The sequence below is a fragment of the Callorhinchus milii genome, unplaced genomic scaffold (assembly GCF_018977255.1).
Source record: "Callorhinchus milii isolate IMCB2004 unplaced genomic scaffold, IMCB_Cmil_1.0 Scaffold2, whole genome shotgun sequence".
NCBI classification, from domain to species: domain Eukaryota; kingdom Metazoa; phylum Chordata; class Chondrichthyes; order Chimaeriformes; family Callorhinchidae; genus Callorhinchus; species Callorhinchus milii.
This window is the reverse complement of record NW_024704743.1, coordinates 1814306-1829669: the sequence shown is the minus strand read 5'-3', so window position 1 is coordinate 1829669 and position 15364 is coordinate 1814306. Positions and strand designations below refer to the sequence as shown.

The 15364-nt window shown below is 49.4% G+C and overlaps 1 protein-coding gene and 1 non-coding gene across 4 annotated transcripts in view; both read right to left on the bottom strand.

Annotated features, from left to right (window-relative positions):
* The window catches only part of LOC103189623 (dipeptidyl aminopeptidase-like protein 6), a 200011-nt gene that overhangs the window by 81045 nt on the left and 103602 nt on the right, over window positions 1–15364 (bottom strand). The window contains exon 1 of one of the 3 annotated variants that reach the window (XM_042332322.1): window positions 2203–2293. The exons of the other annotated variants lie outside the window; for them this stretch is intronic. Within the exon in view, the coding sequence (XP_042188256.1) occupies window positions 2203–2259 (57 nt within the window). The 5' untranslated portion in view covers window positions 2260–2293. Of the gene's footprint in view, window positions 1–2202; window positions 2294–15364 lie in introns of those variants that run through there. 3 annotated transcript variants of the gene reach the window in all.
* trnag-ccc lies at window positions 10702–10784 on the bottom strand. The gene has a single exon. It is a non-coding gene; the product is annotated as a tRNA-Gly (tRNA).

The window sequence follows — 15364 nt, the reverse complement described above, 5'->3', positions numbered from 1 at the left end:
ACACAGAGTCACGCGCGCACACACAGAGTCACGCACGCACACACACACACACACACACAGAGTCATGCACGCACACACAGACAGTTACTCACGCATACACACACAGACAGAGTCACACACGCACACACACACACACACACACACACACACACAGACAGAGTCAGGTATGCACACACACAGAGTCACGCGCACATACACACACACACACGCACACAACCACACAGAGTCACGCACACAGAGTCACGCGCACACATACACGCACACAGTCACGCAAACACACACAGACAGTCACGCACGTGCACACAGAGTCACACACGCACACAACCACAGAGTCACACACGCACACACACACAGTCACGCATGCACACACACAGACAGAGTCACGCACACACACACACACAGACAGAGTCACACATGCTCACACACACACACAGAGTCACGCACACACACACAGAGAGTCACGCACACACCCACACACAGACAGAGTCATGCGCGCGCACACCCACACACACACAGACAGTCACACACAGACAGAGTCACGTACACACACACGCGCACACAGACAGACAGACAGACAGAGTCACGCACACACACTCACAGACAGTCACACACAGACACACTCACAGACAGAGTCACACAGACACTCAGAGTCACACAGACACACACAGACACTCACAGACACACACAGACACTCATAGACAGAGTCACACAGACACTCAGAGTCACACAGACACTCACAGACACACACAGATACTCACAGACACTCACAGACAGAGTCACACAGACATTCACAGAGTCACACAGACACTCACAGACAGAGTAACACACACACACACACACACAGACAGACACTCACTAGTACACAGTAACACAGCACACCAGGTTTGGGTGAATGACTGATAAATTGGGTGAATTTCTATACACTGGACATAATGTCACAGATGCCATCGAAAAACACACCCACCGCCACACGCCACAGCCACACGACACACACACACAGCCACATACACACACAGCAACACACACAGCAACACATACACAGCCACACACACAGCCACAGCCACACATACACACACACAGCAACACATACACAGCCACACATACACACAGCAACACACACAGCAACACATACACAGCCACACACACAGCCACAGCCACACGACACACACACAGCAACACATACACAACCACACACACACAGCAACACATACACAGCCACACACACAGCCACAGCCACACATACACACACACAGCAACACATACACAGCCACACACACACACAGCAAAACACACACAGCCACACATACACACACACAGCCACAGCCACACACACAGCCACAGCCACACACACACACACACAGCAACACATACACAACCACACATACACACACAGCAAAACACACACACAGCTACAGCAACACACACACACAGCAACACACACACACACACAGCAACTTTCCTTCTGTTGTCTTGTCTCTGGGCTTGGGGTGGGGTGGGTGGGGGTGTGGGAGGGTGGGGGGGGTGAGGTGGGGGTGGGGGGGGGTGAGGTGGGGGGGGTGGGGGGGAGAACCCCAACACAACATGAGAGGGGCAAATCAGCAGCTTTTAAAGCAGGTTTTAAGCCTAATGGGCAGCAATAAATCACCTTCCCCAACCTCAGCCCCCAACACCCCCACCCCAACACCCCTCACCCCCCACCCCCACCACCCCAACAACACCCACCCCAACACCCCCACCCCCACCACCCCAACAACACCCCAACACCCACCCCCCCCCCACCCCAACACCCCCACCCCAACACCCCCACCCCCCACAACAACACCAACACCCCCCACCCCAACACCCCCCTACATCTAATGTTCTGATCTGAAAGCTATTATCCTGACCTGAAAATATTTCAGTGTCCACAGCAGCAACAATCTCTCTCTGTGTGTACATACATATATATATATATATATAATAACACACAGTAAAGCCTCTCTGTGAGAGATACTCAGATCAACTGAGGAGCTTTGTCATTATCAATGCATTGGGATGCGACAAGTTGATCATCATCAGGAGAGGAGAGGAGAGGATGGGGAGGGGGGATGGTGGGGGGGAATGGGGGGGGAATGGGGAGGGGGGAAGGAGGAATAACAATAGCTTAAGAAAGGAAATAAATTGAGCCCAGGAAAAGTCTGGGAATAAACTGCTCACAAATACCTGCTCCTGCTGTTGGCCACTTTTCCCCTGAGATGACCCATCCTTTGCAGTGGTCATGATGAGGCTCCAATGTTTCTGCCCCCAACAGATGCCCAGCGGTGGGGGTGGGGGTGGGGGTGGGGGGGGTGGAGGGGGTAAACAGCAAAACAGGAGCTTTTTTGTGGGTTTTTTTTGTCTTCTCCAAAGCTGAGGGGGTAGAGAGGGGAGGAGGGAGGGAGGGAGAGAGAGAGATGGATGGAGAGAGGGAGAGATGTCGTGAGAGAGAGGGAGGGAGAGAGGGAGGGAGGGATGGAGAGATAGTGAGAGCGAGAGGGATAGAGATGTAGTGAGAGAGGGAGAGATAGTGAGAGAGAGAGAGAGAGAGAGATGGATAAAGAGAGAGAGAGAGAGAGATGTAGTGAGAGAGGGAAAGATGGAGAGAGATGGAGGGAGAGAGGACCAGTGAAATAAAGAGGAGAGAGATGGAGAGTGAGAGATGGATAGAAAGAGAGAGAGAGGGTGTGTGTGTGTGTGGGTTTAAAAAATAGAAAGCAGAACACTCTTATTCTGCTGTGCCTGAGAGGATGATTCCGATAGAGAGAGAGAGAGAGAGAAAGGAAGGAAGAGACAGAAAGAAAGAGACAGAGAGAGAGGGGAGGGAGGGAAGAGGGAAATGGAAGGAACCTTCTGTGGCTTAAATGAGCTACAACCAAAACAGTCGTCACAGTGACTGATAAACTGGAGAGGAACCTGCAACTCAGCTCCCAGCCAACTAACCATCTGAGCTCTCTCTCTCTCCCCTCCCTCCCCCTCTCTCTCTCCCTCCCTCTCTCTCTCTCTCCCCTCCCTCCCTCCCCCTCTCCCCCCCTCTCTCTCTGCTCACCCCCCCATCACCACTCATCTGTCCTTGTCCACTGAGCGTGTACCAGGAGACAGACACACAGAGCAGAGAGGGGACTGGTGGCTCATTCACTTATCATGGGAGTTGCTGTGGAACTGATGGATGGATGGATGGAGGGGGTGGGTTCTGGCAGGTGGATGTCCCCCTCAAGGACTCCCCCCCCACCCCCCCTCCAAGGTAATTAATAGAGTCCACCTCCCCCCCCCCCCCCCCCCCAACCAAAGAGGCTCGGCCCCCTTTCACTCGACCCGGATGCTGAAACAGTCCATCCGCGGGTGCCGGCGGGGACGCTGGCTGCTGGGGGCAAATCGGCCGCCGCGTTTCGCCCCCCCAACAAAATGCACAGTCACTTCGCTTTACCGTACAATCCCGTGAAGCGCTTTGAGACGTACCCGAAGACGTGACAAAAGGCGCTGGGTCAGACGCAAGGGTTATTATCACCAAGAGAGCACAAGCTTCGATTTTCTGTGTGCTCTCTCGTGCACGTACACATTACTATATTTAATAGGTTTACAATTTTAATGCATATACAGTTTTCAAATGAATCCACCAGGACTTGGGTATTATTATTATTATTATTATTATTATTTTAAACCAAACCAGAGAGGTAATTCCAGGTGGGAGATTTTTTTTTGAAAAAAAATTTGGCTCTTGATGATGAAAACAACACCAGCCCCGGTTGTATTTCAGAACCTCGCCGGGCGCAAATTATTCAGCTCAGCCACAAAATAATAACAACAGCAATACAACAACAAAATTACATATATGCAGCGCCTGATCACGTCTTCGAGATGTCTCAAGGGGCTTCACGGGATACACTGTACAGCGAATTGACCGTATGTTTTGTGGGTGAAACTCGGCAGCCGATTGCACACAGCAGCGTCCCCCGCAAACAGCCGCGGGTTGAAGTGACCGATTTATTAACTTTTGTCTTTTTTTGACAGGAATTATTTATCACCCCCGGAGTGAATGTGAATGTGAATGTGGCAGCAACGTGTCACAAACAGCCGTGGAGCGAATGACCAATTATTTCTACTTGGGGGTGGGGGGGGGGGGGGGATTGCCGGGTAAAACATCGGGAGAGAGAGAGAGAGAGAAACTCCTTTCTCTTTCTCGAATGTCGCCACAGGATCTTTAACGTCCACCTGAACAGACGGTACTGACGGAGCCTCAGTTTAACGGCTCATCCAAAGGATGAAACCCAACGTGAGGGCTTGAATCCACAACCTTCGGACTCGGAGGGCGAGGCTGCTAGCAACAGGGCCAGGCTGATGCTGTTTAGTTGACACGTTATTTTCCCTGGCGGGATAGTTTGATGCAGCGATATAGAAGCCAGGGGTTACCGCGCTGCACGGCAAATCATTTCAGTTCACATCTGCGGAATTCAGGATCAGGCTGAAGAGTGCTGTGGTTGAGAACCACTTACGTGCAGTTCTGATCACCAGAATAATCATGAGCTGCACAGGCTCTAGAGATGATAATGATAATAATAATAATGTTATAATAATAATAATCCTGGCATTTGACACAGCGCCTAATCACATCTTCGAGCGCTTCACAGGATAGAGTGAATTGACTGCGTATTTTGTGGGCGAAACGCGGCAGCCAATGGCGCACAGCAGCGTCCCCCCACAAACAGCCGTGGATCGAGTGACCAAATTATTATTAAATATTTTGTTTAGGTATTATTATCCGCGGAAAAGTGATCCACCCATCGACTTACCACCGGATTCCTACTGACTGTTCGCTAAGGTACTGCTACTGTTACTGACTGTTTGCATTTGCCCTGTGGATGGGAGTGGGTGACAGCAACAGATAAGTTTCGTTTTAATCCAAAGGTTAAATAATAATTATAAATGTAACAGTGATCGTTGCATTTGATATTGTGCCTTTCGCGTTGGCTGGACACGGCTCAAAGCTCTTCACGGGAGGTGACTGTAAAGTGCGGAGACACAAAGGGTCATGGGTTAAAGTCCCACGTCAGGATTAGAACTCATAAAGACATTAAACTGTGGTCCCATCTGTTAAAGATCCCTTCTCTCTCTCTCTCTCTCTCTCTCTCTCTCTCTCTCGATGTCCTGGCCAACAGCTGCCCCCAAAAAAAATTGGTCACTCGCTTTTCATGGCTGTTTGTGGAACATTGCCTTGAGCGACTGGGGCTGTCCTGTTCACCCACAAAACGCAGTCACTACGCTTGACGGTGTAGTCTGCGAAGCATTTTGAGGCCTCTTCTGAAGATGAAAGCTTCTCCAGCAAGGATGAGGTAAGGATAGTAATAATTTGGTCACTTCAATCCCACGGCTGTTTGCGGGGACGCTGCTGTGTGCAATCGGCTGCCGCGTTTCGCCCGCAAAATACACAGTCACTTCACTTTACCGTCTATTCCGCTTTGAGACGTGATCAGGTGCTGTATCAGATGCCAGGACTATTATTATTATTATTATGGCCCTAAAACTGACACGGAAAAGAAACTGTACGGTGTAATACCTTTCCTCTGTACAGGAGGGAGAGAGGGAGGGAGGGAGGGAGGGTGCCAGCTATCCGCGATGAGTTAGTTAATGGCAGACACTGACCTACGCCATGAAACCACCTGTTCTTCTTCCCCATCATCAGCAGTTGGGCCTTCAGCCACTCTGCCCCCCCCCCACCCCCACCCTTTGGAACTCCACCCCGCAGTCCCTTCACCTCGCCCCACTCCCTTGCCTCCTTGAAGACCCGTCTCAAGACCCTCCTCTTTGACCGCGGCTTCAGCCACACTCCAACCCTCTGACTCTCCACCCCTCTCGATTCCAGCCTCCAGCTCGGATCCAAACCCTTCCACTGTCCAGCTCCTCGGGACATCGCCCCGACATGAAAGGCGCTTTATAAACACAATCTGTTGTTGTTGTTGTTGTTGTTGTCCAGTGATAATTATTGTGTCGAACCATCTCACCTCTAGCACTCCAGGAGTCAAAACCGGATCCATTCCCCTTCGCGTCTCATGAATTATTCCAATTTGCCAATAGCTTTAGGGGGGGGTTTGAATGAGAACATGGTTTCCTTTTGTTACATCCAACGTAAACCAGCAGAAGGGAGTTGCGCTCAACAAAAGACACCAGGAAACGTGTTCCTCGGGTTTAAGTGTCTCTTTGTAAGTAACAACAACTGGCTTCACGTAGGGTGAGCTTTCCGTAGTCCTGAACACGCCACGTCCCAAACAATAGCGACCACAAGTACTCCGCGGAGGGGTGAAGGCTCTTCTGACTTGAGGGAAGATGACCAGATAGAGGTGAATCACTTTTAAACGGGATTCAAAAAGTACTCCCGCAACGATACCGGCTCTCCCAAGACATTCAAACAAGAGGACACAGGTTTAGAGTTGCAATTTTAGGGCAATTTCCTGACAGAGACCGGGAAGTATTTCCTTACTCAGAGGGAATTAATCATAATAATAGTCCTCGCATTTGAGCCAACGCCTGATCAGGTCTTCGACTTTACATCCTGTAAAGTGCAGTGACCGTGTGTTTTGTGGGCGAAACGCGGCCGCCAACTGCACACAGCAGCGTCCCCACAAACTGCCGTGGGATTGAGTGACCACATTTCTTTTTGAGGAGTTATTATCCCTGGAAAAGCCCCCACCAATTGACTAGCAACCGGGTTCCTACTGACTGCCGGGCAAACAGAGGAGTGTGTGTGGAGTAAAGGAACTTGCCCAGTGTTTCGCCCTGACCTGGGAATCGAACCCGGGTCCTCTCGCTTGTCAGACTCAATTAAATTTCGGTGATAAATTTATGCTTCTTTTGGAAAGGCTGGTGTAACAGGTCAGATACAGCAAGTTCAACAGCCCATATCAATGCCATTTATCTCCTCACAACCAGCGGGTTAAGACCTCTGTATGATGTGTGGGTGATTTACAGGCCGGTTGTCTGCAGTCATAACAGACAGAGTTTAATTAAACTAATGAAAAGAGGCATTAGAGGCTGTAACGCACATTCTCGCACTTCCCAGTTTATAACAATTCCGTTCCCTGTTAGAAAGCTTTTTCTCTTGACTTGTCGTAAACTTAAAAGCAATCAGGGAGCGATGAGCAGGTTGGGGGTCGGGGGTTGGGGGCACTGCATTGTTGGAGGTGCCGTCCTTCAGGTGAGTCATTGAACCCAGGTCCATGTTTGTTTGTCCAGGTGGATGCTAAAGATCCCGTAGCTCAGGGGTTAGAGCCCTCGCCTCGCAAGCGAGAGGACCCGGGTTCGATTCCCAGGCAGGTCAGGGCGAGACATTGGGCAAGTTTCCTCACTCCCCACACACACACACACACACACACACACACACGCGCCTCTGTTTACCGGCAGTCAGTAGGAACCCGGTTGTTAGTCAATTGGCGGATCGCTTTTTCGGGGCTAATAATCCCTTTTTTAAAAAATAATAATAATTTGGTCACTTCAATCCACGGCTGTTTGTTGGGACGCTGCTGTGCACAATTGGCTGCCGCGTTTCACCCACAAATTACACAGTCACTACACTTTGCAGTATATTCCTTGAAGCGCTTTGAGACGTCTCAAGGACGTGATAAGGCGCTGTATCAAATGCCAGGATTATTATTATTATTATCTGAGCAGTTCTTTGTAGGATTCACTGTAAAGTGTAGCGACTGTGCATTTTGTCAATGTCCAAACAATACAGTGCCAATAGATTTCAAAGAACTTGACAGGAAACTGCTGTTACCTGTAGTTATAATCGTTGCATTTGATATAACGCCTCATCACGTCATTGAGACGTCTCGAAGGACTGGATGACTGTGTCATTTTGTTTTGTGGGCAAACAAGGCAGCCAATCTCCACTGATTAACACCCGCTGTTAAATGCGAGCAATATTGATAAGATTAGCGGCTGTCTGAACTTCTGCTCGGAAGTTAATGGTAGAGTTTCTGATCGGACAGTAATTGAACATTTATCGCCCGTTTCAAACCCACATTCTCATTACGTTCCAAATAATAAGTGTTTTGGACTCAGCCGGGTGTCTCTCTCTCTCTCTCTCTCTCTCTCTGCTCCACCGTTGCCTAAGATTATCTCAATCCAAATCAAATGTTCCCGGATGATATCATGGGTGAGATTTTGAGAGAATCGCAGGCCTCGAGAGGAGTCAGAGACACAGACATCGCAGAGGAAATAATAACAATAATTCTTGCATTTGATACAGAGCCTCATCAAGTTGTTGAGGCGTCTCAAAGAGCTTCACGGGAGATACTGTGAAGTGTAGCGACTGCGTGTTTTGGGGTCGAATGGCGCACAGCAGCGTCCCACAAGCAATCGGGGATTGATGGACCACATTCTTAAATAATGAAATAAAAGCGTCACTTGCTATGAAATGAAAGACTTGGAGCGGTTGGGAAGGAGAGTGAGTTAATACGACCATTTCGCTAAATGAATTGCATCCCAGGCTTCCAGTTAGCGAGTCTCTGGGGAACCGCAGGGCTGTGCATAGGCACTGGAATTTTAATTCATTGCGAAAATGTTGTCCTGACAACAGCGCACGTTATTCATTATTGATCTGGGAAAAGGAAAGACACTTATTTAACTTGTTGAGCAGTGACCCAGAGAGCATGTGGTTAAATGTATTAAGCTTGATCCTCACTTAATTACACAGATACGCATAGCAATACAGCAAAGAAACATGCTATGTGGCACAACTAGTTCTTGCCTCTGTTTGTGGGACAAAATATACAGTTAATTCACTTTACAGTGTATCCTGTGTAAGCGCTTTGAGACGTCTCGAAGACGTGATGAGGCGCCGTATCAAATGCCAGGATTGTTATTATCATTATTATTATTACTGACCGCCACCTTACGTTCTGGTTTTTCTCGGCAGAAGCCATTCTTGATTCCCTCACTGACAAGTGTCATTGGGATCGCAGCACTGGGATTTGCGCACTGCCATCCCCTTCATTAATATTCCTCTGTGAAAGACTGCCTTCTGATAACAAACAACAATAATAACAATATTAATAATAATCCTTACACTTTTTGTAGCGCCTTTCATGGTTGGGGGATTGTTGCAAACGCCACTGAGGCATTTTACTGTGAAATGCAGTGACTGTGTATTTTGTCTGGAACTCCATCCCCAGTGCCTTCGCCGCTTCCTCCCTTTCCTCCTTCAAGGCCGGTCTCAAGACCTTTCTCTTTGACCTTCAGCCTTCAGCTCCCCTCTCGACTCTCTACCCCCTCCTCGCTCCCTCCCTTCCCTCCCCTCACCCTGACCATTTCCCCCCTCCTCGCTCCCTCCCTTCCCTCCCCCTGACCATTTCCCCCTCCTCGCTCCCTCCCTTCCTCCCGTCACCCTGACCATTTCCCCCCAATGCTCGGGTCCTGACCCAACTGTACAGCGCCATGGGATGTCCTCCCGACGTGAAAGGCGCTCTATAAATGGAATCTTGTTGTTGTTGTTGTTGTTGTTGTTGTAGGTGAACACGGCAACCAATTTCAACACAGCAACATCCCACAACAACAAGATTTATTGACCCAGTGCCTTTCATGTCAGGAGGATGTCCTAAGGCGCTGGACAGTCAGGGATCTGCACCCGAGCTGGTGGTTGGGATCGGGAGGGGGTGGGAGGGTGACCGAAGGCGCGGTTGGAAGAGGAGGGCCTTGAGACGGGTATTGAAGGAGGCGAGGGAAGGAGGGAGGGAGGGAGGGAGGGAGGGAGAGAGGGAGGGAGGGAGTGGGGGGGTGCGAGGCGGAGGATCTGTGGGATGGATTTCCAGAGGGTTAGGGCAGAAGGTCCACTGGTCGATGGTGGGGGTGGGGGGAGCTTGAAGCAGGCCGGAGCCCGCGGAGCGGAGGGAATGGGCTCTCACCTAATTCCGGAGAGTATCGGGGGAAGGTTGGTGTGAGGGTCACCAGAGCGCGTGTTAGGGACACTGTCGGGAAGTGTAACCAACCAGCAAAACTCGCATGGTTTTCACCGTAAACTTCAATCACCATGGCAGCCGTTACCACGTTACTCATTCAATAGCTATTTCTGTTCTATTTTCACATGGCAAAATGCGTGACTAATCCCGTAATCCAGGGCCTTTAACTATTTATAGTTAATTACATAACTGCGCTAAGGCTTAATTGTTGTAAAAAAAACCCTACAACACCACAAATTAATCACTGCCAGCGCGCTTGAGTGGATAGCAAGAGCGCTGTGATGTGCGTACGTACGTACCCACAGTCAACTGCTTTCAAATCAACATCTGCGGACTGCAATCTTTAAGGGTAAATGCACAGCAAGGTCATGGATTACGCAAATGTCAGGCTGACTCAGTCGCTAGCACCCTAATAATAATAATAGAAATAATAATAATAATCCTTGCATTTGATACAGCGCGTTACTCATCACGTCTTCGAGACGTCTCAAAGCGCTTCACAGGATAACACTGCAAAGTTGAATTGACTGTGTATTTTGTGGGCGAAACGCGGCAGCCGATTGCGCACAGCAACGTCCCCACAAACAGCCGCGGACTGAAGTGACCAAATTATTATTATCCCCAGAAAAGTGATTCGCCAATCAACTAACAACCGGGTTCCTACTGACTGCCGGTAAACAGAGGCGCGTGTGTGTGTGTGTGTGTGTGTGTGTGCGGAGTGAGGAAACTTGCCCAATGTCTCGCCCTGACCTGCCCGGGAATCGAACCCGGGTCCTCTCGCTCGGGAGGCGAGGGCTCTGACCACTGAGCTACAGGGACTCCAAATGCATTTATAGGGCTGCCTTCGCGAGGGGTAGCGTCTCAAAAGCGTGGAAGAGGATTTACTGCAAATTGACTACAACTAAATACGCTGACCGCCCCCACCCTGCCAGGTACGACAACACCCGCACAAGTCATCGCCTCTAACTCACGCGCAGAATGCATCATCACCTCCACCATTTAGATCATCGGAAGTGAGGAACAGGAGAGTGTTGTGTGTCGGACCGTAAACTGCTTTGATCTAACCCAGGAGCCAACTAGTAATTATCTTTTCCTGCTGGGATCTATTACCCACACAAAATAAACAGTGTTACAAGGTAGAGAAACCTAATCTAAAGACACATAATTATTGTGCATCTGCAACACGGCAATTCAAAAGCGGTGGTGGGCAGATTGCGAGTGGAAAGTGGCACGCAGTTAATTTAATTAGCGGGATGGAAAGACGCCAGCTTTATTGGTATTATTTGTTTTAATAATAATAATCCTTGCGTTTGATACCGCGGCTTTTATCACGCCGTCCAAACATCCTCGCAGGATTCACTGCAGACGTCGCGACTGTGTATTTTGTCGGAGAAAGCGGTAGCCCGATCTGCACGCAGCCATGTCCTACAAACAGCCGTGAAGCGAGCAATCAATTGTATCGGGATGAAAGACGACAAGGACATCAAGAAAGACCTGTAGCTCAGTGGTTAGAGCTCTCGCCTCGCAAGCAAGGTTTGATTCTCTGCAGGGCGAAACGTCGGGCAAGTTTCCTTACTCCACACGCACGCCTCTGTTTACCAGCAGTCAGCGGGTTCCCGATTGACGGATCGCTTTTCCGGGGGGAATAATCCCTTTTTAAAACAAATAATAGTGCGGTCACTCGACCTGCGGCTGCTTGTGGGGGACGCCGCCGTGCGCAATCGGCTGCCGCGTTTCGCCCACAGAATATGCAGTCAATCCACTTCACAGTACATGCTGGTGAAGTGCTTTGAGACGTCTCGAAGACGTGGATTGAGTGACCAAATTATTATTGCGCGAGCGCTATCAAAGGCTAACCTGAAACCAGACGAAATGCGGATGAAGTCTATTATCTGGGTTTATTTTGTAAAGTCATAAAAGGCAATACTTAAAACTGTAGAATGCACGTTCCCCTAAGATTAAGGAGGCAGTGGGGAAATTTGGCCCATTATAGAGGTGAAATGACTTTATCTGGTATTTAAAATGTATGATAATCTTTTCATTCTCAGAGCACACACAGTCCGCACAGTCAATGGCACTGCATGGGGCAAAAGGATTATAAAGTGATATTACTGAGGATGAGACCGGAATATCTAACATCGTGCTTTGGTTTGTGCAGCGATGGAAGGTTTATTGGGCCTTTTTCCCCTGGAACAAAGAATAATATAACAATAAATAATCCCGGCGTTTGACACAGCGCCTCATCACGACTTCGAGACGTCTCAAAGGGCTTCACAGGATACACTGTAAAGTGTAGTGACAGTGTGTTTTGTGGGCGAAACGCGGCGGCCAATTGCGCAGCGCAGCGTCCCACACAAACAGCCTAGCGTTGAAGTGACCCGAACATATCTTTTTTTTTGCGTACAAAACTCAATAATAATTAAGCAACAGTGAAGTTACAACGGACGGGAAAGGAAACCGATCGGATTCGAACAGATAAATCTGCGTAAAGTGTTGGTGAACGAGCGAAAGGAACGGCCTGATATAAATTGGCAAAAGTGACTCGTGGGATAAACTGGTAATTCTTCTAATGCAGAAACCTTGTTAATGTCTCTGAGCCCTTCGAACCCATAAAGGCTATTGATCTTTATCACGTTAATTGGTATAAAGTTCTCCTGACTTCATGTTGCCAAAGACAAGCAAAGTGACCAAGTCTGTAATTTTATCACATTAATGAGTGTGCGCTGAATAATGGATGTCTCGGCTTGTGTGTGTGTTAGTGAGTGTGTGTCAGTGTGTCTGTGAGTGTGTGTGTCAGTGTGTATGTGTGTCAGTGTGTGTGTGTGTGTGTCAGTGTGTGTTAGTGAGTGTGTGTCAGTGTGTCTGTGAGTGTGTGTGTCAGTGTGTATGTGTGTCAGTGTGTATGTGTGTGTGAGTGTGTGTGTCAGTGTGTGTGTGTGTCAGTGAGTGTGTGTGTGTGTCAGTGTGTGTTAGTGAGTGTGTGTCAGTGCATCTGTGTGTGTGAGTGTGTGTGTCAATGCGTGTGTGTGTGAGTGTGTGTGTGTCAGTGTGTGTATGAGTGTGTGTGTGTCAATGTGTGTGTCTGTGTGTGTGTGTGTATCAGTGTGTGTGTGTCAATGTGTGTGTATGAATGTATGTGAGTGTTTGTGTGTGTGTGTCAGTGTGTGTGTGTGTTAGTGTGTGTGTGTGTGTCAATGTGTGTGTGTGTGTGTGTGTGTGTGTGTCAGTGTGTGTCAGTGTGTGTGTGTGTGTGTGTGTGTGTGTGTGTCAGTGTGTGACACACACACGCACTTAGCTCTCCCAGCTAAGAACCGGACGGAATTTCTGGCCTCTGCCACCTTATCCTCTGTTTTAGGACGCGGTGAACGTAAGCGTCAAGACTGGAGATTCTGTCTTTCAGCCTTTTATCGACTTCATTTATGATTGACTTCATTGCGAATAATGTTCCCGAATGTGTTGCTTCATCCGAAGGATTGAGTTGCTAAATCTGCGGCTGTCAAATGCGGTTGGAAGGTAATTTTGCGCAATGAAATCTTCATTTCTTTTGATCGGGGTAAACCTTGCGTTTGATGCTGCGCTTTCCAAGGGAGTCCGTCTCAAAGCAACTCACCGGATTTACTGTGAGGGCGCACCGAATGTATTTCGTAGGCAAACGAACGAGGAAGCCACAGTTTTACACGCACCAATGTCACCCAAAACAAGCGTGAAGTACGTAGGCAGTGTGCCAGCCCCCACCAGGGAGGCGGGAGGAGAACTGGATGGATCTTGGGTGGTTTTTCGTCTTCTGTTCTTGTCAATGGACACTCTGATCCGGGGGAATGTTGGACAGGGAGACACCTCCCTCGGGTGTCTGAATAGCACCACCGGATCTTTAACCTCCACCTGAACAAGCGGGTGGGGCCTCGGATTAACGTCTCGCTGAAGAACAGCAGAGGGTGGGGGTTGGTGTGGAGGGGGGGTGTCGGGGTGGTGGGTTCTGGGGGGGGAGGGGAAAGACTGAGAGTTGGAGACAGTGAGCTCCAGAGGTTAGGGATGTGCAGGGAACGCACAGCAAGACTGCGTGCGCTGAGGCGAGGTGAGCAGAGCGGCGGGGCTTGAGGGGATCGGAGAGAGATAACGAGGGGCGAGGGCACAGAGCAGCGACTCACAGCAATGACCACCATTCTCTGTGCCAACGACTTGAGCCGTTGTGTGTGTCTGTCCAACGACCGGGGACGTCTTTCCGACGTGAGGGCCGCTACGCCAGCCTGATTGGTGGCGGTTCTTGTTTTTATTTAAGTGGCCCATTTTTAGGGAGACATTCCGAGCCAACGCAGCCGCCCCCCAACCCGCACCGACCCCCGGGGAGAACGCCAGCAGGGGATCTGTCCTACATCTTGTAACTTTCAGTATATATAAAAAAAAAGCCTTAGACTTTGCTCCGCGCTGTGCGCAACGGAGCCCGACTGCGTCAACAACCCCGAAGCTGCAGGTGAGGACGGATTTCAATCCTGCATCTCGGCTGCTGCGGCGATGAGAATGTTTGCAGCATAAAAGGATTACATTACGGGGACCAAATGGGGAGATGATGGGGAGATAACGCGGAGAAATAAATTGCAATCATCTGTGTTGTGCAAAAGCACAACATGAGGCTTGATTCACTTTAAAAGGCGAAATTTGCCGCACTGAGTGGTTTTTGAGTGAATGCACAGCTGAGTTGAATTTATGCTGACAGTAATTGCAAAGGGAAGCATCGGGATTTAGCTGGGATGCAGAGCGGAACCTCGGGAAGTGGCGCAGGGGGAGAGGAGTGGTGCGGTTTATCACGTGGAGAGTGAAGCGACTGTGTATTTTGACGGCAGCGTCCCCACAAACAGCCACGGGTTGAGTGACCAAATTATTATTGTTATTTTATTTTGAAGGGATTATTACCCCCGGCAAAGCGATCCGCCAATCGACTAACAACCGGGTTCCTACTGACTGCCGGCAAACAGAGGCGCGTGTGTGAGTGTGTGTGGAGTGAGGAAACTTGCCCAACGTTTCCCCCTGACCTGCCCGGGTCCTCTCGCTCGCTCGCGAGGCGAGGGCTCTAACCGCTGAGCTACAAAGGACTGTAAATTAAATGTAAATGCAAATTAAGTGTAAATGTAAATTTGTTGCTGCAGTTGTGAGGATCAGCCTGGACACCTGCTGTATTTTACTTATCCTCTGAATCACGCATTACTGTGCTTTGCCCATTCCAGCCCCAAAAGACAAGCGATGCAAGCAAATTGAAGCGAAGCCAGTTTCGAAGCCTGAGTTTGTTATTTCACATGTAGAGAAGTTATTCTATTGCAAGCCATTAAGCACCTTCTGCTCCTTACATTCTTTGCCGAGCGATTCAGCAAAGACATTTGCCTCTTTTCCTGAATGGATTTCCA